Source organism: Henckelia pumila, chromosome 1 (assembly GCF_033568475.1).
Source record: "Henckelia pumila isolate YLH828 chromosome 1, ASM3356847v2, whole genome shotgun sequence".
Classification (NCBI taxonomy): Eukaryota; Viridiplantae; Streptophyta; class Magnoliopsida; order Lamiales; family Gesneriaceae; genus Henckelia; species Henckelia pumila.
Window position 1 is genome coordinate 76047296 of NC_133120.1, and position 21842 is coordinate 76069137.

Sequence of the window (21842 nt, forward strand, 5' to 3'; positions counted from 1 at the left end):
AAAATTGGTCGGATTTCATTTAGTTAAATGAAATCTTGACAAAATTGGTCGGATTTCATGGGATTTCACGGATTTGAGTTTATAAAATAATAAAATTAATTTTAATAATAAATTTATATACTTCACTTATAAATTTTAAGTTTTTCTTATAATTTTTTTTTTTATAAAATATCATTTATCCAAAATTTATACAATGAAATTCCAAAATATAAAAAAGTAAAGAAAAAAGAAAAGAAACGACCTTAAGAAGTCCAATAAGAGCAGCAAAAACCTAAAAATGGGACATTCCAGATGGAATTAACCCCACTCCACATGCAACATCAGATTCTATCACCCCAATTTCTTAAATTGAAATAGATGCAAACTTTAGTTTATAATTATAACTCTTCTAATAGGAACCACATGAGAAAATACCTCCAAAACATCATACTTAGCTAACCATCAATGCAGACATAGCATGAGTTCACAGAACACGGGATAAATCAAACGTAGTATATGTATCTTATATCCAAGTTACCTTGGTTTTGAGACAAGGAGCTTGCACACTGAGAGATACGTCAGAGGAGGTGTATCGTATCCTAAGATTCAAAATACTAACTCACGATAGTAAAATTCGTACAAGATATGCACCAAACTGAACCGTGTTACCTACTTTAGCATTGTACAATACAATAACCACAGTGAATTATATACAGGACAGGGAGGGGATTGCTGTTGGTGATACAACAGAATCCTGACTGCTTAATTATATTTGAGTAAAATCAAGCTTGAAGTTGACATAATACCTATCTGGGTCAGGTGACACTGAAGAAAATTTGCCACCTCCATTATAATTTCACCTCAGGCGGATTGCAGAATCGGAGTAAACAGAGGAATTAACTCCTCAGAATGCACGCAAAGCCAATAATACTGCAGGAGAAAAAGCATATTAAGCCCTAGTAGTAATAGGCAAGTTTTGAAGTTATATCCCAATGAACGCAAGTACTGAAAAACAAAGAGGCAATAATAGCAAGGTGTTATATCACATGAAAGGGTAAGTATCTGTCAAATTTCAAGCCAAAGGAACCAAATAATTAAGACGATAGCCTCACTTCTCTACATAATGGTTTTTACATTTTTGCCCACTTATACAACTGCCATGACATCCTATCCTAGTAGCAGACTGGTATATTGATAGAAGTAAGCCGCTTTCTTGTACTGGAGTAAAGCAGGCATTAAATAGGATTAAATAGATACTAAGCATTCCAAACAACTTACTCTAACGATTTATACATTTCCTGATTGTTTCTTAACTTCGTTCAGATATTTACGTATTGATGCAGAAAACTCCAATGAACTCTTTCGAGAAGCTAGTTCAAAATATTCTCTTCACTTTCTTCTCTAAAACACTTGAGGGGTTAAAATTGCTAGCTATACAATATGCAAACCCACAGCTCAGATTATATCTAAATTACAAGTTTACTCTTTAAGCATGTTCACTAAATTCACAAGTAAGAAAACACTGCTTGTAAATCATGCTAGTTTCTTTTCCAAGTCCATCTTCACAATGAAAAAACAGCTGCCAATATTTTCCCAATTGTAACAGAAAATAAGCATGTGACTAATACAACAAAGCAACATGGCATATAACAATTGGACAAGTTTTTTGATGGTCAAAAAGACAGCAATGAGAAAACCACCATTTAAAATGGTAGAGTAAAAGCTTTTGCATTACTGTTACTCAACGCAGTGCATAAACGTAAAAATATATTTTACTTATGTTAGTTCGGCATGTGCCTGGCCACGGTTCTAAATCTGACACCTCATTTCTAAAAAGGACAGGTCTGGCTCCAGAATTCATAGCTCAGGTTTAAATAAAAGGTGGAATAGGAACCGAGCCACATTGACTCTGTTAGGTTGCTATAATTTATTTCTTCATATTTTTAACGGTTAAACAAATAATGATACAGCTTGCCCGATCATCAAAATATCAAGCATTCAAATTTAAATCTTCAATGATTTGATAAAAAAAAATATTATCAATATTTTGCTCTTCTGTTGAAAAAGGAAATACAAATAGATTTTCGATTAATATATATAACTCAATTAATTTGAATTATATAAATTAAGTTATCTATCTCTATGTAACCTCGAGATATTAAATTTAGATGAATTTAAACCATAAGATCACGGATTCGTTTCGGTTTTAAAACCACGACCAGGAAACGGTTTTGATACCAGCTTTTAGGAAGCGATCCAAATTTCAGTTGTGGATTTGAATCGAACTGGAGTTAGGTTAGTTCCACAGATATATAAAAAATAATCGACAATCAGTTTCAAATTCTCAGTTACTCATGGACCTGATTCAGCAGTGTTGATTGACCAGGGTGGATCTATAGTTCGCAGGTATTCTAGATCTCTGGCCAGAAGTAGGGCCCATAAAGAGAGGAATTCCCACAGCATAAGTTCCTCTTCCGCCTTTTTTTCAAGCAAGGAACCGACGATGAAGAACTAAGGTGTCGGTCAAGTAGCAACTACATCAAAATTTCTAGAGCAAAGAGGAGGAAAACCATCTGAGACCTGGCTAACAGACATTCTAGACTATAGAAGCAAGTTTGATGACCTAGCACGAAAGTAAATGGTAAAACTCTAGCAATAACTATTATACTCCATATATGGCTTAACATAACGTATATGCATAATGATCGCAGCAAATTAATTTTTTAGAATGACGTGCATTATAATGAAAAAAACTAATCAGAAGACTCACCAAGCAAGCATAAGAGGATAATTACGGAGAAAACCACTTGAACAGGTCGGCTATATTGCATCTGATATTGGGACCTCTGAAACTGCCTTTGTATGGCACCATACCAACCATACAGCTGCTTTTCATAACAATCATCACAACCATCGAGGCAACTTGTGTTTTTCTCGTAACATATGTTGATGCCCTTCACAGACAATGTAGACCTTGTCCATTAAACTAATCATAATCATAAACAATAAAAGAGCTGCAGACAATAATTTTGAATGTAATCGAGGAAATTCAATTACAGACTTTTGTCAAATTCTGAGATCGAGGCAATGCGGTATTGGTTTCTTGATGGCGATCTGTAAGCTTTAACTTCTTGTAACCATTCTTTGCCCATTTCAACTGAGACATGGACGATTCCATGGTACTCAAAAACTGTGAAAAACTGGGTATCTTTCGTGGGGGTGGATCAGGCTGTGCATGGGAAGATTCATGAGGCGAAACATCATCATCCATTGCAATTTCCCAGGAGCCAATGTCAGCACTGGCACTACAGGTCCTACGATGCCCTGGAAACATCTCCCCATTAGCCTCTCCTCGACCCAGCTCAACCAAATGAGAAGAACTTCTCGAACACTCAGTCATTGACTGTCTATCACCGTCTAGCAGGTTTTTCACTCCCTGGTCCTTATGAACTTTTCCCATGATTTTATTCGTAGAGGAAGATAGTGATGGTCCTGAAAGAAACAATGCAAGCTCATCGCGCTCTCCATCATTTAGTCGCACCCAAGGCAATGGTGGCTTGCCATGTGAGACAGTCAATTCATTCAAAGAGGTTTCTACTTTCAAAGTCTGGTCCTCAATTGCTTTTATGAAATCGTGATGCCTATCTTTGGCATCATCTGCTGAACTACTGCTAGTGTAACTCGATCTCACAGCACGCTCAAATTCGTCCAACTGCAGAGCACAAGCATAGTAACAGCAAAAAAAAAAATCAACACCACAAAAACCAATACCACCACAAATCCGAGTGAAATCTCTACAACTAAATGCATTTAAGTGTAATTAAATCACCTGCCATTTGGTAGTGCCAAGGGCTGTCTGGAGATCTCGTCGAAGCTCATCCGAATTCCAAAGCCCGGAGGTGTCCTTATTAGCATGGATCCACTTTCTATAAGCTGATTCCATCCTTCATAAGAAATTCAATAACCTTAACATATCCAATCTAACAACTTAATTCTCGAATAATAGCATTTAAAAAAAGAACGCAACACAAAAATGAATAAAATAACTGAACAACAAACGCGGAAAAAGCTAAAATATTCTATTGATTGCAGAATATTTATCCGTGTCCCTAAATTATAGAATCAAAAGCCAAAGTTGAAAAACAGATTCTTTTCAAAGTACCTGTCTGCAGATTCTTGAACTTCCTCCGCAGCAGAGAAAAATGGATCTTTTTCCCACCTATCAAAAGCCGACGCCATTTTCCCCCAAAAATTACACGCTCTTGAATTGAGAAACAAATTAGAGATCAAATCAAAATGAAGGAACTGATTATTTACGAGTATAATGGATCGGAATATGCCGTTTTTTCTCTTTTTTTTTTTTCCCCCTTTTACGAAGGAAAATGCTTATTCGACAAAGGATAAGAAGGAATCCCTGTATTATGGAGAAGAATTGGGCGGTTTATGTTTCATGGATTTCGGAATAAATCATTATGTCAAGTTCCACAGCGGATCTTCTAAACGGCGTCGTTTGACAGCAGTCAAACTAAGCGTGCGTTGATTAGGGACTATTTTTGATGGTTGGAAGTAGTAATTATTACTCACTCCGTTTTAATTACATTGTATTGTATTGTTTTGTTTTGTATTTCACATATATTAAGAAAAAATTATTGAAAAAGCAAATTTTATATAAACTTTCTATTTTATCCTTATTTAATATATTAAAAAATGATTGCACAATTTTTAAGGTGTAGTTAATAGGGGTATATTAGTAAAGAAGTTTAAAAAAATATTACTAAATATTATATGTGACTATATATTTGGGACAAACAAAAAAAAAACATGGACATTATAATTGGAACGGAAGGAGTACAAGATTATAGTCTCTCAACGGTGTGATTGCTCTTATTTGTCTATTATTGTTTCAATATATGAAGTTTAACACGAGATCAAATTCATGTTTTCTGATCAAGAGATTTGATCATGTTTTTTGATCAAGAGATGTTTATTTCACTGTATCACTAGAGATGTCGTCCTAATTTCAAAAAAATTAGATGAACTTAAAAAAGAAATATGACATAGTCACAAAATGAGATATTTTGGATGGAAAATGGTTGAATACATCCACCGTATTATTGGAAAAACCAATCCAATCCTATATCAATTTACAATTAATGAATGAGCAGTATTATTTATATTTCAACTTATCAGGATTCACTAATGGAACATAATATAAAATGCAAATAACATAACTCATCATGAATAACGAATATTCGAAATCATTTTTTCATTCTTGATGTTATTTGATTTTATTGTATCATACGTTCGTAACCTTCTCATTAGGAAAAAAAACAAGGTAATGTCTAAAAACACGTGATGCAACCAATTTCATTATGCAATTTAATGAACGGCCATCATTTTTAAAATACATGCGGAGAGAAGATCATTTTTGAGGATTTGAATCTTCTACAGTGTTGTGCATTGCAGAACCGTTGGATCATTGAGCCGCATATGACCCACTCATCCAATGGTGTTGCTATTGCATTGCACAGCCACCTCATTTTTCAACATTTCCCTGCAGTGGTTGCCATTAGTACTGTTGTACAAGCATGCCAAACCACAAGTTATATTGTTTCTGAAAACAATCCTTAACAGTTAGGACGCGAGAAGTATGCCTATACTTCTTCCTCCAAAAACAAAAAAGACTTCCCCCCATATGTTACAAGTGCCATTCATTCCAAACTTCATTTCACATTCATGCAAAATGCCTCCACCACCCAATCCATCAAGCATGCGTCGTGCCTCCACTCCACCATGATACACCCTAAACACAGATAGGAGCACCCTATATAATGTGCTTTTACCACTGGCAATCACCAATATCATCACCATCTTCTTTCCTTTCATTTGGATGACCCACATACTGCGGCATCCATTTGGCATTTTCTAACTCTTATCACAGCATACATCACTTTCCCTGAACTTTACTGCACTGATAGTAGGGATGAGGTGGTGAGCTTCTAATTCGACGGGTTGCAGTTTTTTTACATTGATATTTTCCTCAATCTCAAGTATAAATAAGAGTCAGGGATCTGGTGTTAAGAGTACCTAGAGAGGATCAATGGAGAGGTATAACGTGGTTTCGTGGATTCTTTTTTTCTTGGTTATGATGGTGTGTTCTATTCTCCATAACTATGCAGCTGTTGACGCTTCTAGGAAAGGAAGGTTTCTGCACCGTGGGAATCACAATGTGGCAGACTCTATGCAAAGGATGTTTGGGCAAGATGATGCTGCTATGGAGCTGAAAACTAGTGGATATGGGAATGGGATGGGTAACGATGGTGGGAAAGGTTGGGTTGGTGGATATGGCGGAGGTAATGGAGGAGGTGGGGGTGGAAATGGTGGAGAATACAGTGGTGGTTTTGGGGGTGGGGGAGGTGGTGGTGGAGGAAATGGTGGTAATGGATATGGCCCGGGAGGTGGTGGCGTTGGTACTGGTGGAGGTGGAGGTGGAGGTGGAGGCAGTGGCTTTGGAGGGGGTGGGAGCTCCAGCATAGGCCAAGGCGGTGGATATGGGTTTGGAGGCGGTAATGGTGGTGGATGGAACATCGGAGGATATGGTTCAGGAAGTGGAATGGGAGGAGGTGTAGGTGGAGGTGGCAGTGGTTTAGGACCCTACAGTGGAGGCTCAGGCTTCGGGTATGGTGGCAGAGGTGGCGGTGGCGGTGGCGGTGGCGGTGGCGTTGGAGGAGGAGACGGGCACTATGGAGGATCCGGGCCTGGGTTCAGACCAGGACATGGATATGGAGAGGCATATGAAAGAATGTCCTTGGTCCCTTCAGGCGAGAACTGCTAAATTTCTGGTATCAGTGTGTGAACTTAATGCCAAAATGATAATAAGGACCTTCTCTGAACTATCATCTTTTGTCCTCTGGAATTCCAGTATATACATCACATTTTCAAATCTGGACATTTATTCACCAAATTAAATAAACGAGCTAGCACAAAGCAGTGCCAGTGATCAACTCCAATAGCAGATATATACATATATTCACTGTACTATATACCATGCATAACATTGGCATTAATTAATATAAAACAATTAGCAAATATAAAGCCAATACACATCAAATCTTGAAACCAAGTGCCTCACTTGACTGGAGTGGTGGTTTTGGACCTGACTGCAGGCAGCTTAATCTTTAGCCTGAAAATATCACAAGCGAAGTCATTGATTATAATTTTTGTTGCATAGCAACGTAGTCTACACAGTTCCAAATGCAGCTATTTTAATCCATTTTTCTTACAAGGCTACTCCTAGACAGTCAATAAATTGAGGCCATACTACGCGATACTCACAATCAATACAAGATTCACTAAGAATTGATGAATTGATATGTTTAAGATAATGTATTTCAAATCGACTGATTTCAAATTCCTTACTTTGCTTGGATGGACAAAATTGAATTGAATTTGAAATCCATTCCATATAAAGTTGTGCAATTTCAACAGTAAGTGTGTCATTTGAAACCCATCCATCAACTTTTTATCAAATACATCAACTCACGTGCAATAACTGATCAAGCATTAGAATTTTCTGTGAAAGATGGACACTACGATGGAACCAGACATCCAAATTTGCCTAATCGATTGCAACTCGAATTGATGTACAGAGGTGTTCAATATATGAAGTAAGGATGCACCAAACCAAAAGTTTCCTACACTTCGAAGTGAAATAAAGACATTTCAAAGTGAACGAAAGGATATGACAGATCACAATGTGACAAGGAATGGTGATATCTTTTTTGTGACATAAAGCCAAAAAAAGCTACGCTTGATGAAGCAACCAACAATAAAAATCACTTGTTACCTTGCAAAGCAGCATTTTGGAGTAATATAATTAAATCAGCTCACATTATCTTGCAGCCAAATGTTGTTGAAAGGCAATTTAATCAAACATTCAATACAAATAGATTAAACCGTAAATATTGATACATATTCAGATGCGAGCAAGGTACAGACCGAGTCAGCCGTCACATGCTCCACACAACTTGGACTGATGTTAGAATCACATATATCAGTGGCATTCAGCTCCAATTTCCTGCATAGGAATGAAATAGGCTATCAATACGTACTTGAACATTTCAAATGGTCCTGAATAAGGAATTAATAACAAGAACTAGAAAGGAAATGAAAACCATCCCAACCTTCCACATTCCAAAATAGGGTTTAATACGGGTTCGGAATCAGTATCAGTTTCAAACTTAAAAGAACCTTGTAGATCAGTATCCTGCAGAAAAAAATCAGTGATATAGTGTAGGACATTTTTACATGCAAAATCAGTATATACATAGAAGAATCAAGAAATGACAAACTTACCGCTGAATATCCAGGCATCCAATGAGGTACGCTTTCTGAGAGAATTCTGATATACTTCTCCATAGCCTCCTCAGGACTCATGTTTCCGAGCTTTTGCCATGCATTCCTTGCACAATGGAATTAGTTGTCTCCATCACTCATATATAGCGGCTTTCAACCAACCCTGTTATATAACTAGCAATCAAACTATACCGTGATAGCTTTTCGAGGATCTTTGGAGTTTGGACCTAGGCTCTCACAGCACTAAGGTTCGCTTCAGAATTTTATAACATTCTTTATCTAAAACTTAGATGTTCTCTAGTAATATAATGATCCCATTCTCAGTATGACTCTTAATTTTGGATAAGTTCAAGGTGATGGTAGAGGGCACTACAACTGAGATAATAACCTGAACACAAAATGCCGATGTGACTAGAGAAATGTCATTTGTACACGGTATACTAATATTATAGCGAGCTTCCCACGAGAGCTTAGTTGATCTATGATTTCATCCTTTGTATGTTTCATCTCTTGTTTGTTTTGAGAAATGTATTGACCTGTTCCAGAAAGTCTTAACACTATGAAAAGTTCAGTGGTGCTTGCATGCTCACAAGCTAAGCTGAACCAAGAAACTTCATCAAAAGAAGCTTCATTTCTCAGACATGATATGCAAATACTTTGAGGGTCAGTGATAAATAACCAACCGCAAGATAACAGCAAGACACTAAGTAGTTGCAACAACAATTCACATCTATGACATACAGAAGGACATTGACTGTGTCGCCGCCCTATGTCATGGCACCTAGTAGGAATCATTACTTTTTCAATACAGATAGGAATTAAAACTTGAGAATCATCCCTAAAGTCATTTACAGTGATAGACCAGATTTGGCAAGCCTAACACTCGCTAACTGAATAGCTACATGTCATTCTTAGTTTAAATTGTTTCTACGTCTTACAACCAAGAAGTTATAGACAATGCAATGCACAACAAGATATATAGCAATTATCAATCATGGCAAACCCAAACAAAGATCAAATACCATTTGGCACGGGATGACACCAGGAGTGCCATAGGCTGAGGCTCACGACACGGACCTTCCACCGCAACCTTATGAAGTCCATACAACAGCGTTTTCTTATCACCATCCAATTTCGCCCACCAATCTACATCTTTCTCCTTCCCCTTTCCTCCATATTCCACAAAATTAACAGCTTCTGCAAATACTTTCTCCAATTCACTCCTCTCTATTCCCTCCCAATCATCATCATCATCATCATCAACAACAAGGACACCATCACCTCTCGGTTTCACCACATCCGCCTCATCTCCACCACTTAATCCCTCATTCTCTCCAAAACCCACAGCTCCATTTTCTTGTTTTTGATCATTTTTCATGTCATCACACTCCAATACAATTTCATTCTTCGGCTCTTGAATAATTAGACCCTCCTCTCCCAAACTTATATCAATGTTATCAACTCTACGATCCTTTTCAACAAGCATTTCATTAATTACTCCCAAAACCATATCCTTTTTATCACCACCACAGTCCTTTTCAACAAGCATTTCAGTAATTTCACACTCCTTATTTTGGGCATCAACGTCATTCATCTCCTTGACATCAAAACATTGTTTCTCGGAACCCTTCACTTCAGAATCAAATTTTATCCCCATTTCTCCAGTTTCATCAACCCTTTTAACGCTATTTTCACCCTCATTCTTCGATTCAGCATCATCCAACAATACAAGACTTTCAGACCCATCTTCACTTGCAAACCGATCAACGCTTTCGACCTTGACATCGTCAACAAACTTCACTTTTTTTATGCCTTTTGTGGTCTTAACTCTAAGCCTTCTATTCAAAGACACCTCTTTTGCCACAGCAGCACAAACGGAAGAATTATGATCATCAGCGGAGTCAGAAACGGCAAAAGAAACGATCTTTCCCACTAAAAAACATAAAATGATAGCCACAAAAGCTGTAAAAGTCGAGTCTTGAAAAATTTCCATGTTCTTTTCGTGTTCCAAACCAATCTGATGAGAGATAATCAGAAAGGGGAAAATGGAGATAAATAAAAAGTTCGTGAGAGGTTCAAAGATGAGTGGGAATGAATTACAGATAATGATGGACTCCAAATTCAATGCCAACATTAATCATCAAAGCAACCAACTGTATATTACTTGGTTATTCTTTATTTTTTGGGGGTATAATATTTTAATGTAAAAGGGGGATGTTTACTGGGAAGAGCAAAGCATATTCTTTTCTTTCAGCTCTCCTTTTCGGCTACTTTGGATGCTGATGTGGATGTTGGGGTCCCTGAAATATTGGGTGACGATCTTTGTTGAATTTTATTAACTTAAAAAATAAGAAATGACATAAAATGATAAGTTATTAATGATATGTTAAAGTAATTAGATAAATAAAATTAAACATAATACTATGTTTAACGCATGTGATTATGCTTAAGACTTGAATGGTAAAATACACTTTCATCCTACAGACAATATAGAGTCCAATAACTATGTTATGTGTGCTTGTGTATGTCACGAGAGACTATGATAATGACGTAATTATACAAATTTAACAATCATATTAATCTTTTGACTATATGATTTACATGCGAATGACTAAAATCGATTGTGTTGAAATATTGTCCCCAAGGACGGAGGAACATATACTGGCCACTCGGGTGACCCATTTTTTTAATTTTTTTTAATGTGTTATATATATATTTATAAATAATTTTGTGTGTTATTTTTGGACAAATGTTATATTAGCATGGGTAATCAAACTAAAAAATCTTAAATAGCCCACATTTAGCCCATTTCAAAAAATGAAGTAGACCACATGTCTTAAAATTGGTCTTTTCCGTTCTTGTCTTCTTGGTTAGATTTAATTCAATTTAACTTGCATCTCTATCAATCTCCGTCTTTTAATAGTATTTCACTCATTCTTCTTGTTTTTATTTTAATTATTTTTTCTACTTTGTGATGTTGCTTATTTTAAAAGTAATTGCATTGCAATGAAAGAATTTTTTTTAGAATTGTAATTTTTGATTTTATAAAAAGTTTAATTGTGTGTTCCATTCAAGTTTTAATTTATATTAGATTATGCATCGCGCTGATCTTATATAGCTGCTATGATGTCGTATTGAAAACAAATTTGGATGTGATATCAGACAAATATTTTTAAACCTTACGCACGATTCCAAAAAAAAATTATTAAAGATCTTATTAATGAAAAGCTTTTTAAGGCTACAATGAATAAGTATTACTCATCGTCTTAATTCTTATGCATTATTCTTTGTTTCTCGTTAAAAATTATAGTTCGGATGGATTTCAGATCCTAGCTCCGCCATTGATTGTCCCACATCGGTAGGATAGAGTTTCTGGGAGCCCTTAATATAGACAAAGGCAACACTCACATCTTGAGCTAGTTTTTTAGGTGAGTTAGGTCTAAGTCAATTTTTTAACATAGTATCAGAGCCCAAACCTTCCGTGTGTGTTGGACCGCCCATAATTGGGTTGCATATAGTTAGACCACCCGTTAATATATCTACGCTCGTTAATATCTCCACGCTCCAGATGCTAATTTATGGGCGTGTGGTGATGTAGGTTAATATCTTCACGCTCCAGATATTCATTCTTGGGCACGTGTGGCGAGTTAGATTAATATCTTCACGCTCTAGATGTTCATTCCTGGACATGTGTAGACTACTATAGTGACTTAGGTCTAAATCAATTTCTTAACAGATTGTCGGAATATTGTTACAAAACTATTATTGATTTAGTAAAAGATACCAACACATTTGATTAAAAATATCATACCTCAAATATATATGTACAAGATGAAATTTGACATTTTCCCTTATATTAATATTGTTTAATATTTGGTGTGAAATGGACACAATATCATGTGAAGAGGGTTTTTTTGCCTGTGTTATTTGTGGAAATGTAAACAAGCAATGACCTTCGATGTATAAATCTAATTTTGAACCAAACAATTGATACCATACGTAGTTAATTAAATGGAATTGGAATGAATAAACACTGAAATATTGATAAACGAAACATTGGTTAATGGTCATATTTATACGAACTGGCTAAAAATGGTTGAATGACGTGTTACGTGTATATATGGTATGGACTTAAAAGAGGTATGTTTTACGTTTTCCACGTGATAAAAAACGATCATATATTATGTAATAATAATAATAATATAATAACAATAGCAATAATAATGATGATGATAACGATAATAATAACAAATTTCATCTTGGACGGTTTTACGGGAGAGGAGTTTCCTTGTTTTTGTTAAAATAAAAAATAATATTTTTTTATATGTGACTGAAATAAAAAATTCGTTTCACAAAATTGATCATCGTCTCACATGAGTGTTATATATGTAGTAAAAATAAGAGTTGAGGTTAGTTATTGATTAAAAAAAACTCTCGTGAATTGTCTCGTTAGTTAATTTTGTAAGACTTTTTTAAAAAAAATTTGTAAGACACATATCTTATTCGATTCAGAAAAATATATCATTTTTCATTCAAAAAATAGTAATTTTATTCTGTATAGAGATCGGTTTCCGTCTCACATATATTGATTAGTGAGGCACTCTTGCGGAAGACCCACTCAATTATTTTTAGGAAAAATTATAAATACGAAGTTCTTATGTTCTGCGGCGTCGTTCAAATAAGAGACAAATGATGGAATCGAATTCAACCTTATTTTGGTTATGATAATTTGAATATAGTTATTAAAAATTTGATACATTTTAAATAGGGAGTTGATATCTACACTCTATTTTTTTATTTGCACTTTATTTTTGAATAAATATGCACTTAATTTTACACATGAAATGGAGTGTAAATATCAACTTTCTTTTAAATAGTATTATATCTATATTATATAATATAATATTTATACTATTATATAATACAAGAGAGACTTATAGTAACTAATTTTAAGTCATGGTATAATTTTTTATAAACCCAAAATACCCTTACAAAATTACAAAACACTTCATCTTAATTTAATAAAATAAATCTAAAAAATACCCTTACAGAATTACAAAACACTTCATCTTAATATTACAAAAAATTATATTTAACATTTTTATTTTCGTATCACATCTAGGAGATTTACAAAAATATAATATTTTTTAGATTTTCATTCTTTAATCTTAAACACCGTATATATGAAAATGCTTTAAAAACATAAATACATTACATTTATGTCATATATATATATATATAAATAATGTTACATACTCAATGTGTGTGTCTCAACTTCTAGTTATATATTAAATGTGAAGGGTTGATATGTTGGTCGGCCACATTTGTAATTTTTGTCAGCATTTATTTTTTTCAATTAAAAACAAATCAGATACGCGACGTGGGCAACCGAGTAGCAGTATATATTATATTTGTTTGTGTTATCACATTATATTTGTTTGGAGAAATTGACCATATGTACTCGAAAAACCATTTAAAAAAACAATTTTACGATCTCTGAGTGTTTTTTTTAAAATCCTTTTTATTTTTCTTTAGATAGGATTTTACAATTACTTAATAGATGATTTAAACTTTATGTAGTACCTTTGTAAAGCGGTTTTTTGAACCATAGAGTGATCAAGATGTGATATTTGGATATTTATTAATTTACAACATAGGCAACAAAAATTCTGGTGTGGTGGAAAATTTTATATCTAATTGATAGGAGTCGTTTTTGTGCGTTGTTTTGCTTGTTTTGTGTTTGTTTTGCATTCGTTTCGTTTACGTTGTATCTGTTCTTTACCATTCTTGTTCTGTTTATTGTTTTATTGTGTTTGTAGTCACGTCTCTGGTTTATTTTTTTTTACTGCAGGAAATCACTAGGAAATGCTAATTTTTGGTGAAAAGGCGATGCACGCGTGAGGCCGTGAGAAAAGCAAGAGAAGGAATTTATATTTCTGGAAAAAGACAGGGCACCCGAGCGGCACTTTTCTACCGCCCGCGCGCACTCATGTTTGGAAAAAACAGTAGCTGGCCATTTGACAAGGCGCCTGCGCGGCACTTTTCTACCGCCCACGCGCACTCACGAATGAGCAAAACAGTATGTTGCCAATTTTTTAAGCGTCCGGGCGGCACTTTTTTACCGCCCGGGCGCGATGCGCAGATTTGAAATTTTAATATTTTGGAGAGTTTATTTCTGGAAGGATTCTTGGGGACTATAAATACAATTCTTTCCATAGATTTAAGTGGTCAACAGAGGCGCACAGAAGGAGGTAGACGACGGCTAAGAGTTTGAAGTTTTCTCATCTCCGTTGGGAGTTTTTCTCTTCATCTTTTCTGAATTTTTATGTTAAACGTTTTTTAGATTGAATTTTGTAATGACGTTCATGAAAGAGTGGGTGCCCAGTTAGCCAACTTATGGCTAAGGGCTTTTGTGACTCTATGTATAAACAATCTTTGTTTAATATAATTTACATTCATTAATGGCATTTTCTTTGTCTTTCTTCATATTGTTATATTGTGATATACTATTGATGTTTTGATAAAAACCTTGAATATACTATAGTGTAAGTAAGATGAGATAGTGAATAAAAAGAGATCACTATTATGAAACACATCTTATAGTCACTGTATATTCTAAACAGTTCCTAGTCAATTGAGCCGTCCGCTAATAAGGATAAGGATCGCTCGAGATTGAGACTAGCATTTATGATGTCAAGTACCACGTTTCATTGGTAATGGACATGGAGATGTTCAAAGCATGCAAATGGATATTCATATGATGAATGATCGAACTACCCTATTCGGACTTTCCAAGTGGTTATCACTTATCGAGTGGATAAAGTCCGCGGTTTTGGTTGTACACCATTAGTCCTTACTACTTAAAACATCATTGAGACTCTATATGCTAGTACTGTACTTTGACTCATTTACCGACTCTATTGGGGTCAAAAGGTGTCGGGATTGGGTACAGTTACGACACATATAGGAGTCGATGCTTTGTTGTCAAGGATTCACCACATACTTGCGAGTGTGGATATCCTATGCGATCTGAGGAGATATTAGTGTGACGAATCTCTGGCCAGAGTACATGATGTGTTTTAGGTTACTCGGTTTTCTTAGTAACACATGCGATGTCACTATTTGATCTCCAAGATGTAATGCATAGTTATCGAATCTCGAACGACTCTCGATGCACCAATGGTTGTTGATTCGATCGGGATATATGGATGAAGGGACCGTACTGTACGCTAACCAAAATCTACTGGTTCTTGCAGGCACTATCAGTGATACCTAGGGAATCATGGGGCGATGTTGCTAGACGCTCTTATCATGATTCGTTGGGCAAGTCGGAAATTGTTGTTCCGAGTCACAAGGAGTTGTGAGCCCACGGCTAGCTGTATCCCTGAACCATTGAGGGTCACACAAGTAATGGATTACTAAACCCCGTTGAGATAGTTAAATTTAAAGAGTTAAATTTAATGAAAGAGAAGTTGGACTTCTTAACTAAAAGGGAGTGGAATTTCCTAAAATGACATAGGGATGGGCATTTTTGGAAATCACTGAATTCAGATTCAGAAAAATTGTCTTGACTTTAAAAGGTGCAGAAATGGTTTTTGTGCACATTGGTGAAATCGGTTTATCAATCGGAGTCATGATGAATTTTATATTAATTTCTATAATAATGGGCTTGGCTTGTTGGGCTTAAGTTATGGATTGTGGGCCCTAAAGAGTTAGAGTCCTAATACAATCATAACTTAATCTAGTGTAGAAATTATCTATAAATAGATGAGTAGTGTTCAAAAATCACAAGAATTCATTCTAGCAATTTTCGAAAATCACTCATATTATTTCAAGGGGATTTTCGAAATCCTCTGTCCCTTTTGAGAAAATTCAGTTTGTGATTTTTACGGAAAATTACATTCTGAATTGACAGATCAAATCTGTTTATTCTCATCGATAAACATCTGATTGATTTCTAGTGCAATCAATCAGAGGGTTTCTGTTTTCTGTTCATGGACCTGATTCCGGAGATTGATCGTGAAGCCATCGGTTCCCGGGATATACAAGAAGAGCAGATTAAATTCAGTTGGTGTCCATAATCAAGCCGTTGCTTGAAGAGGTAAAAATTTAATTGTGATTTTATTTTTACTTGCATAATTTAATCGTAAAGTTTTGATACCCATGATATGAAATCGTTCCATATATAAAAATAAAATTTTTAAACTTTCGCTGCACCAGGTATCAATTCTTAATTGATCTGAACACGTTTTTCCAACAGTTCAGTAGCTAAACTTTTATTTTGTTGGAATCAAGGGGATCCGAACCCCGAAACACTATAGTGTGATTGAATCACCGGACGTATTGAGATTTGATTTATGTTTATAATTGATTTTATCATGTGTTTTCTCTATGTTGATGATTAGCTACCCTTTACATAGATTCGTAAATTCTGAATTGCTGTCGCGAGATAGGTTCATAGTTAGGACGAATAATAGAATCCATGGACTTAAAATATGCATAGAGATATGGTATTTAGTACATGTTGATAGCCATAGACCACCAGGTTGAAAGTTGTAGAATTCATAAAACGCAAAGCGATCAGTCGTGATAAACAATTAGAGAGATTTAATTGTTTCATTGATTTGATTAGTTTGGCATAACCTCGAGAGAGAGTGTCAATGTTTCAGGAATTTCTGTCAAACTTATGCGCATAAATTAAGTTCCAATCGTCCAGTTCAATTAGGGGGAAGGTGAACCGAAATTCCAACAAAATCTTTTCAAATGGTTATTTTTCAATCGTGAGAATTGGTTTCTTGGTTGTGAAATATTTATTTATTTACATTGAGTTCTTAGTATTAAATGTTAGATAGAATCCAAAATCAACTTTTCGATACTTTGTGTAGTTAAAAATTAAAGAAACAAATTATTATTGATTAGTCCCTGAGGACGATACTTGTACTCAGTACATTTTATTATAACTTGAATCGTGCACTTGCGATTATTTCGACTGGAACTGAGAGATTTTTATAGTACAACCAAGTCGATGAATAGATCGTTAAACACTCTGTGAGGTATGCTTGAATCTGAATTTGAAACATAAAAACTTGGATATGACTGAGGCAATTTGTTTGACCTTTGGGCTTATAAAAATTCAGAAAAGACGAAGAGAAAAACTCCCAACGGAGATGAGAAAACTTCAAACTCTTAGCCGCCGTCTACCTCCTTCTGTGCGCCTCTATTGACCCCTTAAATCTATGGAAAGAATTGTATTTATAGTCCCCAAGAATCCTTCCCGAAATAAACTCTCCAAAATATTAAAATTCCAAATCTGTGCATCGTGCCCGGGCGGTAGAAAAGTGCCGCCCGGGCGCCTCAAAAATTGGCAACATACTGTTTTGCTCATTCGTGAGTGCACGTGGACGGTAGAAAAGTGCCGCCCGGGCGCCTTGTCTTATGGCCAGCTACTGTTTTTCCCAAACATGAGTGCGCGCGGGCGGTAGAAAAGTGCCGCCCGGGCGCCCTGTCTTTTTCCAAAAATATAAATTCCTTCTCTTGCTTTCCTCACGGCCTCATGCGTGCATCGCCTTCTCACCAAAAATCAGCATTTCCTAGTTATTTCCTGCAGTAAAAAAAATAAACCAGAGAAGTGACTACAAACACAATAAAACAATAAACAGAACAAGAATGGTAAAGAACAGACACAACGTAAACGAAACGAATGCAAAACTGTAACACCCGGTATTTTAATTTCGTAAATCCGCCTGCATAATTAGGATATTTAATTATTTAAATTTATGATTTATGGGTTAAATAATTATGTGAATTATTTATGCATGATTTAATTTTATTTTTAAGCATTTAACCCATAATTAGTGATTTTTATAATTTTTAGTATTTTTATTATTTGATCGCGTGGACGGACGAGATGACAACTTTCTAGCCAAATTATTTATGAGTCTTTTTGGAGCCTTAAAATATTATTTTGAGTTTTATTATCTCAAAATTTTAAGTATTTAATTTTATTTAATTTTAGGGGTCATTTTTATCCAAAATTACTCAAAATATTGACTTTTTAGTATTTTTAAAATTCCCCTAAATTAATAATTCGAGATTTTTATGTTGTTATCAGATTTTTAAAGTTTAATTAGGAATTTAAGTTGTGTAGTTATTATTTAAAACCTTTTTTATTTAATTACTAAATCTATATTTAATTAACACCAAAATTAAAACCTAAAACCCTACTAGCCGATTATTTTCTTCCTTCCATCAGCCGACACCCACCTCCACCATCTTCTTCTTCTTCGAGCCCCCATCCAAAGAAAGACCCCATAGCCAAGGATCTTGAAGCTCCAAAAGTCCCGTATTTTCGTCCCGTCGTCCCGGAACCGTCCCACGCTCGTATTTTCTCGTCGTCTACGGTGAAAGGCATGTTTTTTTTTCTTCTCATTTTAACATTATATCAGTGTATAATATGTAGGCTATGGTAGGAATCGAAATTATTTAATTATATTTCAGAAAACTTGTTGAAAGATGTTGTTTGCATGCATGATTCATGATTCACGAATTTGTTTGTTGGCATGGCTTGGTTCGGGGCTGAGGGTTCGGTCAGGTAAGGTCCTAGGGTGCCTAAGGATCGAGCCATGGCAGGGCTTGGGTCTGAGAAGGGCTCGGCCGTATGGATTTAGGCTAGAATGGTGCAGACGGCGCAGATTAGGGTTCGGGAGAAGAGGGCTTCGGGTCCTACGGCTAGGGTGCATGGGACCGAGGCTGGGTCAGGTTAGGTTCGCCCGAACGTGGGCTACGTCCGGGCGGCGGCGCTCCGGCCAGGGGCGGCCGGAGCCGGCCGGCAGCAGCCATGGAATGGCTGCTGCTCACGGCCGCAGCCGAGGGGGATTAAGGGGCACGGGTTTAGGGTTTCAGGTGGCTTCCGGGTCGGGTCAGGGGTCCGGGTTGGGTCAGTAAGTAAGTGGGTCGGGTTAAGTGGGTCCGGGTCCGGGTTTGGTGGGCCGAACTCGAGTCTGTTTATTTTTAAAACATTTTAAGAATTATTGGGTTTTTGAGTCAATTAAATTAAAATAAAATTATTTGGACTCCCAAATAATTTTATTTGGATTTTTAAAATTTTAATTAAGTTAGTCCATAATTTTTATGGGCTTTTGGGCCCATAAAAGTTAATGGGCCAGTCTTTGGGTTTTGGGCCCAATGGGCCAGTTTAAGTGTTATTGGGCTTAGTGTAATTTTAATGGGCTTAATTAATTTAATTGGGCTTAAAGTTTAAGATATTGGGCTTAAGTACGTTAATGGGCCAGATTTAAGTTAATGAGCTTGAGTGTAGGGCCAGCAGTCCAGAACCATCCATGAGAAAATTGCATGTGTCCTGATTATATATTTAATTATTTTTATGCATTTAAGTTATTTTAATATTTATATGTTAGTAAGAAAATTAAATTAAATATATATGAAGGACACACAATTTATTTAAGTACATGCATTCATGAAATCAATTTTTATGCTATGATTGAAATTCTATGGTTGAGCAAATAAAATATTTTAGGTGGAAATTGAAGTAGTGTGGCCATTTATGGGCAGTTTTCTGCCATTTATGTATGGGCAGTTTCTGCCATTTATGTATGGGTGGTTCGCCACCAGCCTCGTACGATGGTTTCTTAGACTGATCAGTCGCACTATAAGTATGGGTCACACTTACGGATAGGACCATTCGATGTTAAGAAAATAAGTGCTCAACAACTCAGTATGTATGATATTATGTATGTTATGTATTATGTTATTTATGTTTATTTATGTAAGTTATGTTATGTAATTTTAAGCATGCTCATTCATGTATATGTATGTACTAGTATTAAATTGATTTAAATTATTTTAAACCCTTGTTAGTATGCATGTTGGGCCTCTAGGCTCACTACACTGATATGGTGCAGGTGAGTACGTAGAGGAGCAGGTTACTCCTACCGGTGGTGAGGACGTATGAGCAGCGCTGCAGTAGCCCCGTGACCGTGACAGCTTCTGAGTCACCGTGCATGTTGTCATGATACATTTTATTATTTTTAAGGGTTGAGGTTGATGGAATATTTTATTAAACATTTTTAGTGCATGCGCATATTTTAATTATTTATGCAGTATATTTTGAATTATAGAGGTTGACTCAGATAATTATTTATTTCAAAGATGCATTTTACTTAAGTATTTAATTGTTTATTTATTTAGTCATGTATCTATTTTAAATATTTTATTCTGTGCATATATGTATGGGCATATATGTACATATTTTATTTAGTAGAAAAAAAAAAAAATTTCCGCATATTTATTTATTATAGAGTTAGGGTCGTTTCAGTTGGTATCAGAGCACGGTTCTTGGAGGGGTCACTACTGCTTTGCGAGCTCAGAAATCCACGCTACCGGTCTGTAAGTTTTAAATGTTTATAGTATGATTTAATTTCTATAATTTAAGTTAGCCTTAAATTTTAAACACTTAGTTATGCAAGGCGATTTACGTAAATAAATATGTGGTGGTGCAGAATGCCTCCCAGACAGGTGAATCGACGTGGGAGACCTCCACATCCACCTCCACCTCCACCTCCACCGCCACCTCAGCAGCACCCCATGACAGCACTGGAGCAGGCCAGTGCCACGATGATGGCGGGTATTACTGCCTTGCTGGAGCAGCAGGCTGCCCGTCCCAGACTGTCCCACGAGGAGGACGTCGCAGAGAGGTTCCAGAAGAAGGGGCCTAAGGAGTTTGTGGGGACCACCGATCCGTTGGTGGCTGAGGGATGGATTCGCTCTCTTGAGTCCATTTTCGACTATATGGGGATCACAGACGCCGACAGGGTGAGCTGTGCTACGTATATGATGCGAGGCGATGCAGCCCTTTGGTGGGAGGGTGCAGTCAGAGGAGTCCATCTACCTACACTGACGTGGGCTGAGTTCAGGCGTATCTTCTACGCCAAATATTTCACTGAGGATGTGCGCAGTCGCATGATCCGAGAGTTCATGAGTCTCCGTCAGGGGGACAGATCTGTGGTGGAGTACGTGAGCCAGTATGAGAGGGGCTGTCATTTTGTGCCCATGATTGCTGATAGTCCGCAGGAGAAGCTGCGACAGTTTGTTGAGGGCTTGAGGGCTGAGATCAGGCATGACGTACGTATGGCAGACGTCTTTACATATGAGTCTGCAGTCAGCAGGGCCTTGCGTTCCGAGGAGGGACGGAGGGAGATACAGAGAGAGCAGCAGGGTAAGAGGCAGTTTGTGCAGACAGGGTATCAGCGACCATCTTCGCAGCCACCTGCGAAGAAACAGTCTACAGGGCCATCTAAGGGCCCGAATCAGCAGAGGCCTCAGGGGAAGCCACAGCAGCAGACTAGGGGCGGGGCCCCTACTCCAGGGAGATATCCAGTGTGTCCGAAGTGCCAGAAGATGCATTCCGGGCAGTGTCTATTGGGAGCAGGAGTCTGCTATCGTTGCAAGGAGCCAGGGCATCAGATTGCCAACTGCCCGCAGAGGCAGAA

The 21842-nt window shown here is 36.6% G+C and overlaps 2 protein-coding genes across 4 annotated transcripts; both read right to left on the minus strand.

The window, feature by feature from the left end:
- Positions 1-631: 631 nt before the first annotated feature.
- On the minus strand, positions 632-4414 carry LOC140883854 (uncharacterized). Its single transcript, XM_073290454.1, has 5 exons — positions 4142-4414; positions 3809-3923; positions 3041-3691; positions 2750-2933; positions 632-909 (listed from the first exon to the last, which is right to left on the minus strand). Exons 1-5 carry the CDS (start codon positions 4216-4218, stop codon positions 884-886), a joined length of 1053 nt encoding a protein of 350 aa, XP_073146555.1. The 5' UTR covers positions 4219-4414; the 3' UTR covers positions 632-883.
- A 2449-nt stretch (positions 4415-6863) lies between these two features.
- LOC140878745 (acyl-CoA-binding domain-containing protein 3-like) lies at positions 6864-10507 on the minus strand. 3 transcript variants are annotated; one of them, XM_073282367.1, is made up of 5 exons: positions 9357-10503; positions 8335-8440; positions 8163-8245; positions 7978-8056; positions 6864-7162 (listed from the first exon to the last, which is right to left on the minus strand). In XM_073282367.1, the coding sequence occupies exons 1-5, from the start codon at positions 10466-10468 to the stop codon at positions 7151-7153; spliced, it is 1392 nt and encodes a 463-aa protein (XP_073138468.1). In that variant the 5' UTR covers positions 10469-10503; the 3' UTR covers positions 6864-7150. The 3 variants fall into 3 exon arrangements, with proteins under 3 accessions (XP_073138468.1, XP_073138463.1, XP_073138473.1); XM_073282362.1 differs by lacking the exon at positions 6864-7162 and having other exon boundaries at positions 7171-8056; positions 9357-10504; XM_073282372.1 differs by lacking the exons at positions 6864-7162; positions 7978-8056; positions 8163-8245 and having other exon boundaries at positions 8366-8497; positions 9357-10507.
- Positions 10508-21842: the final 11335 nt, after the last annotated feature.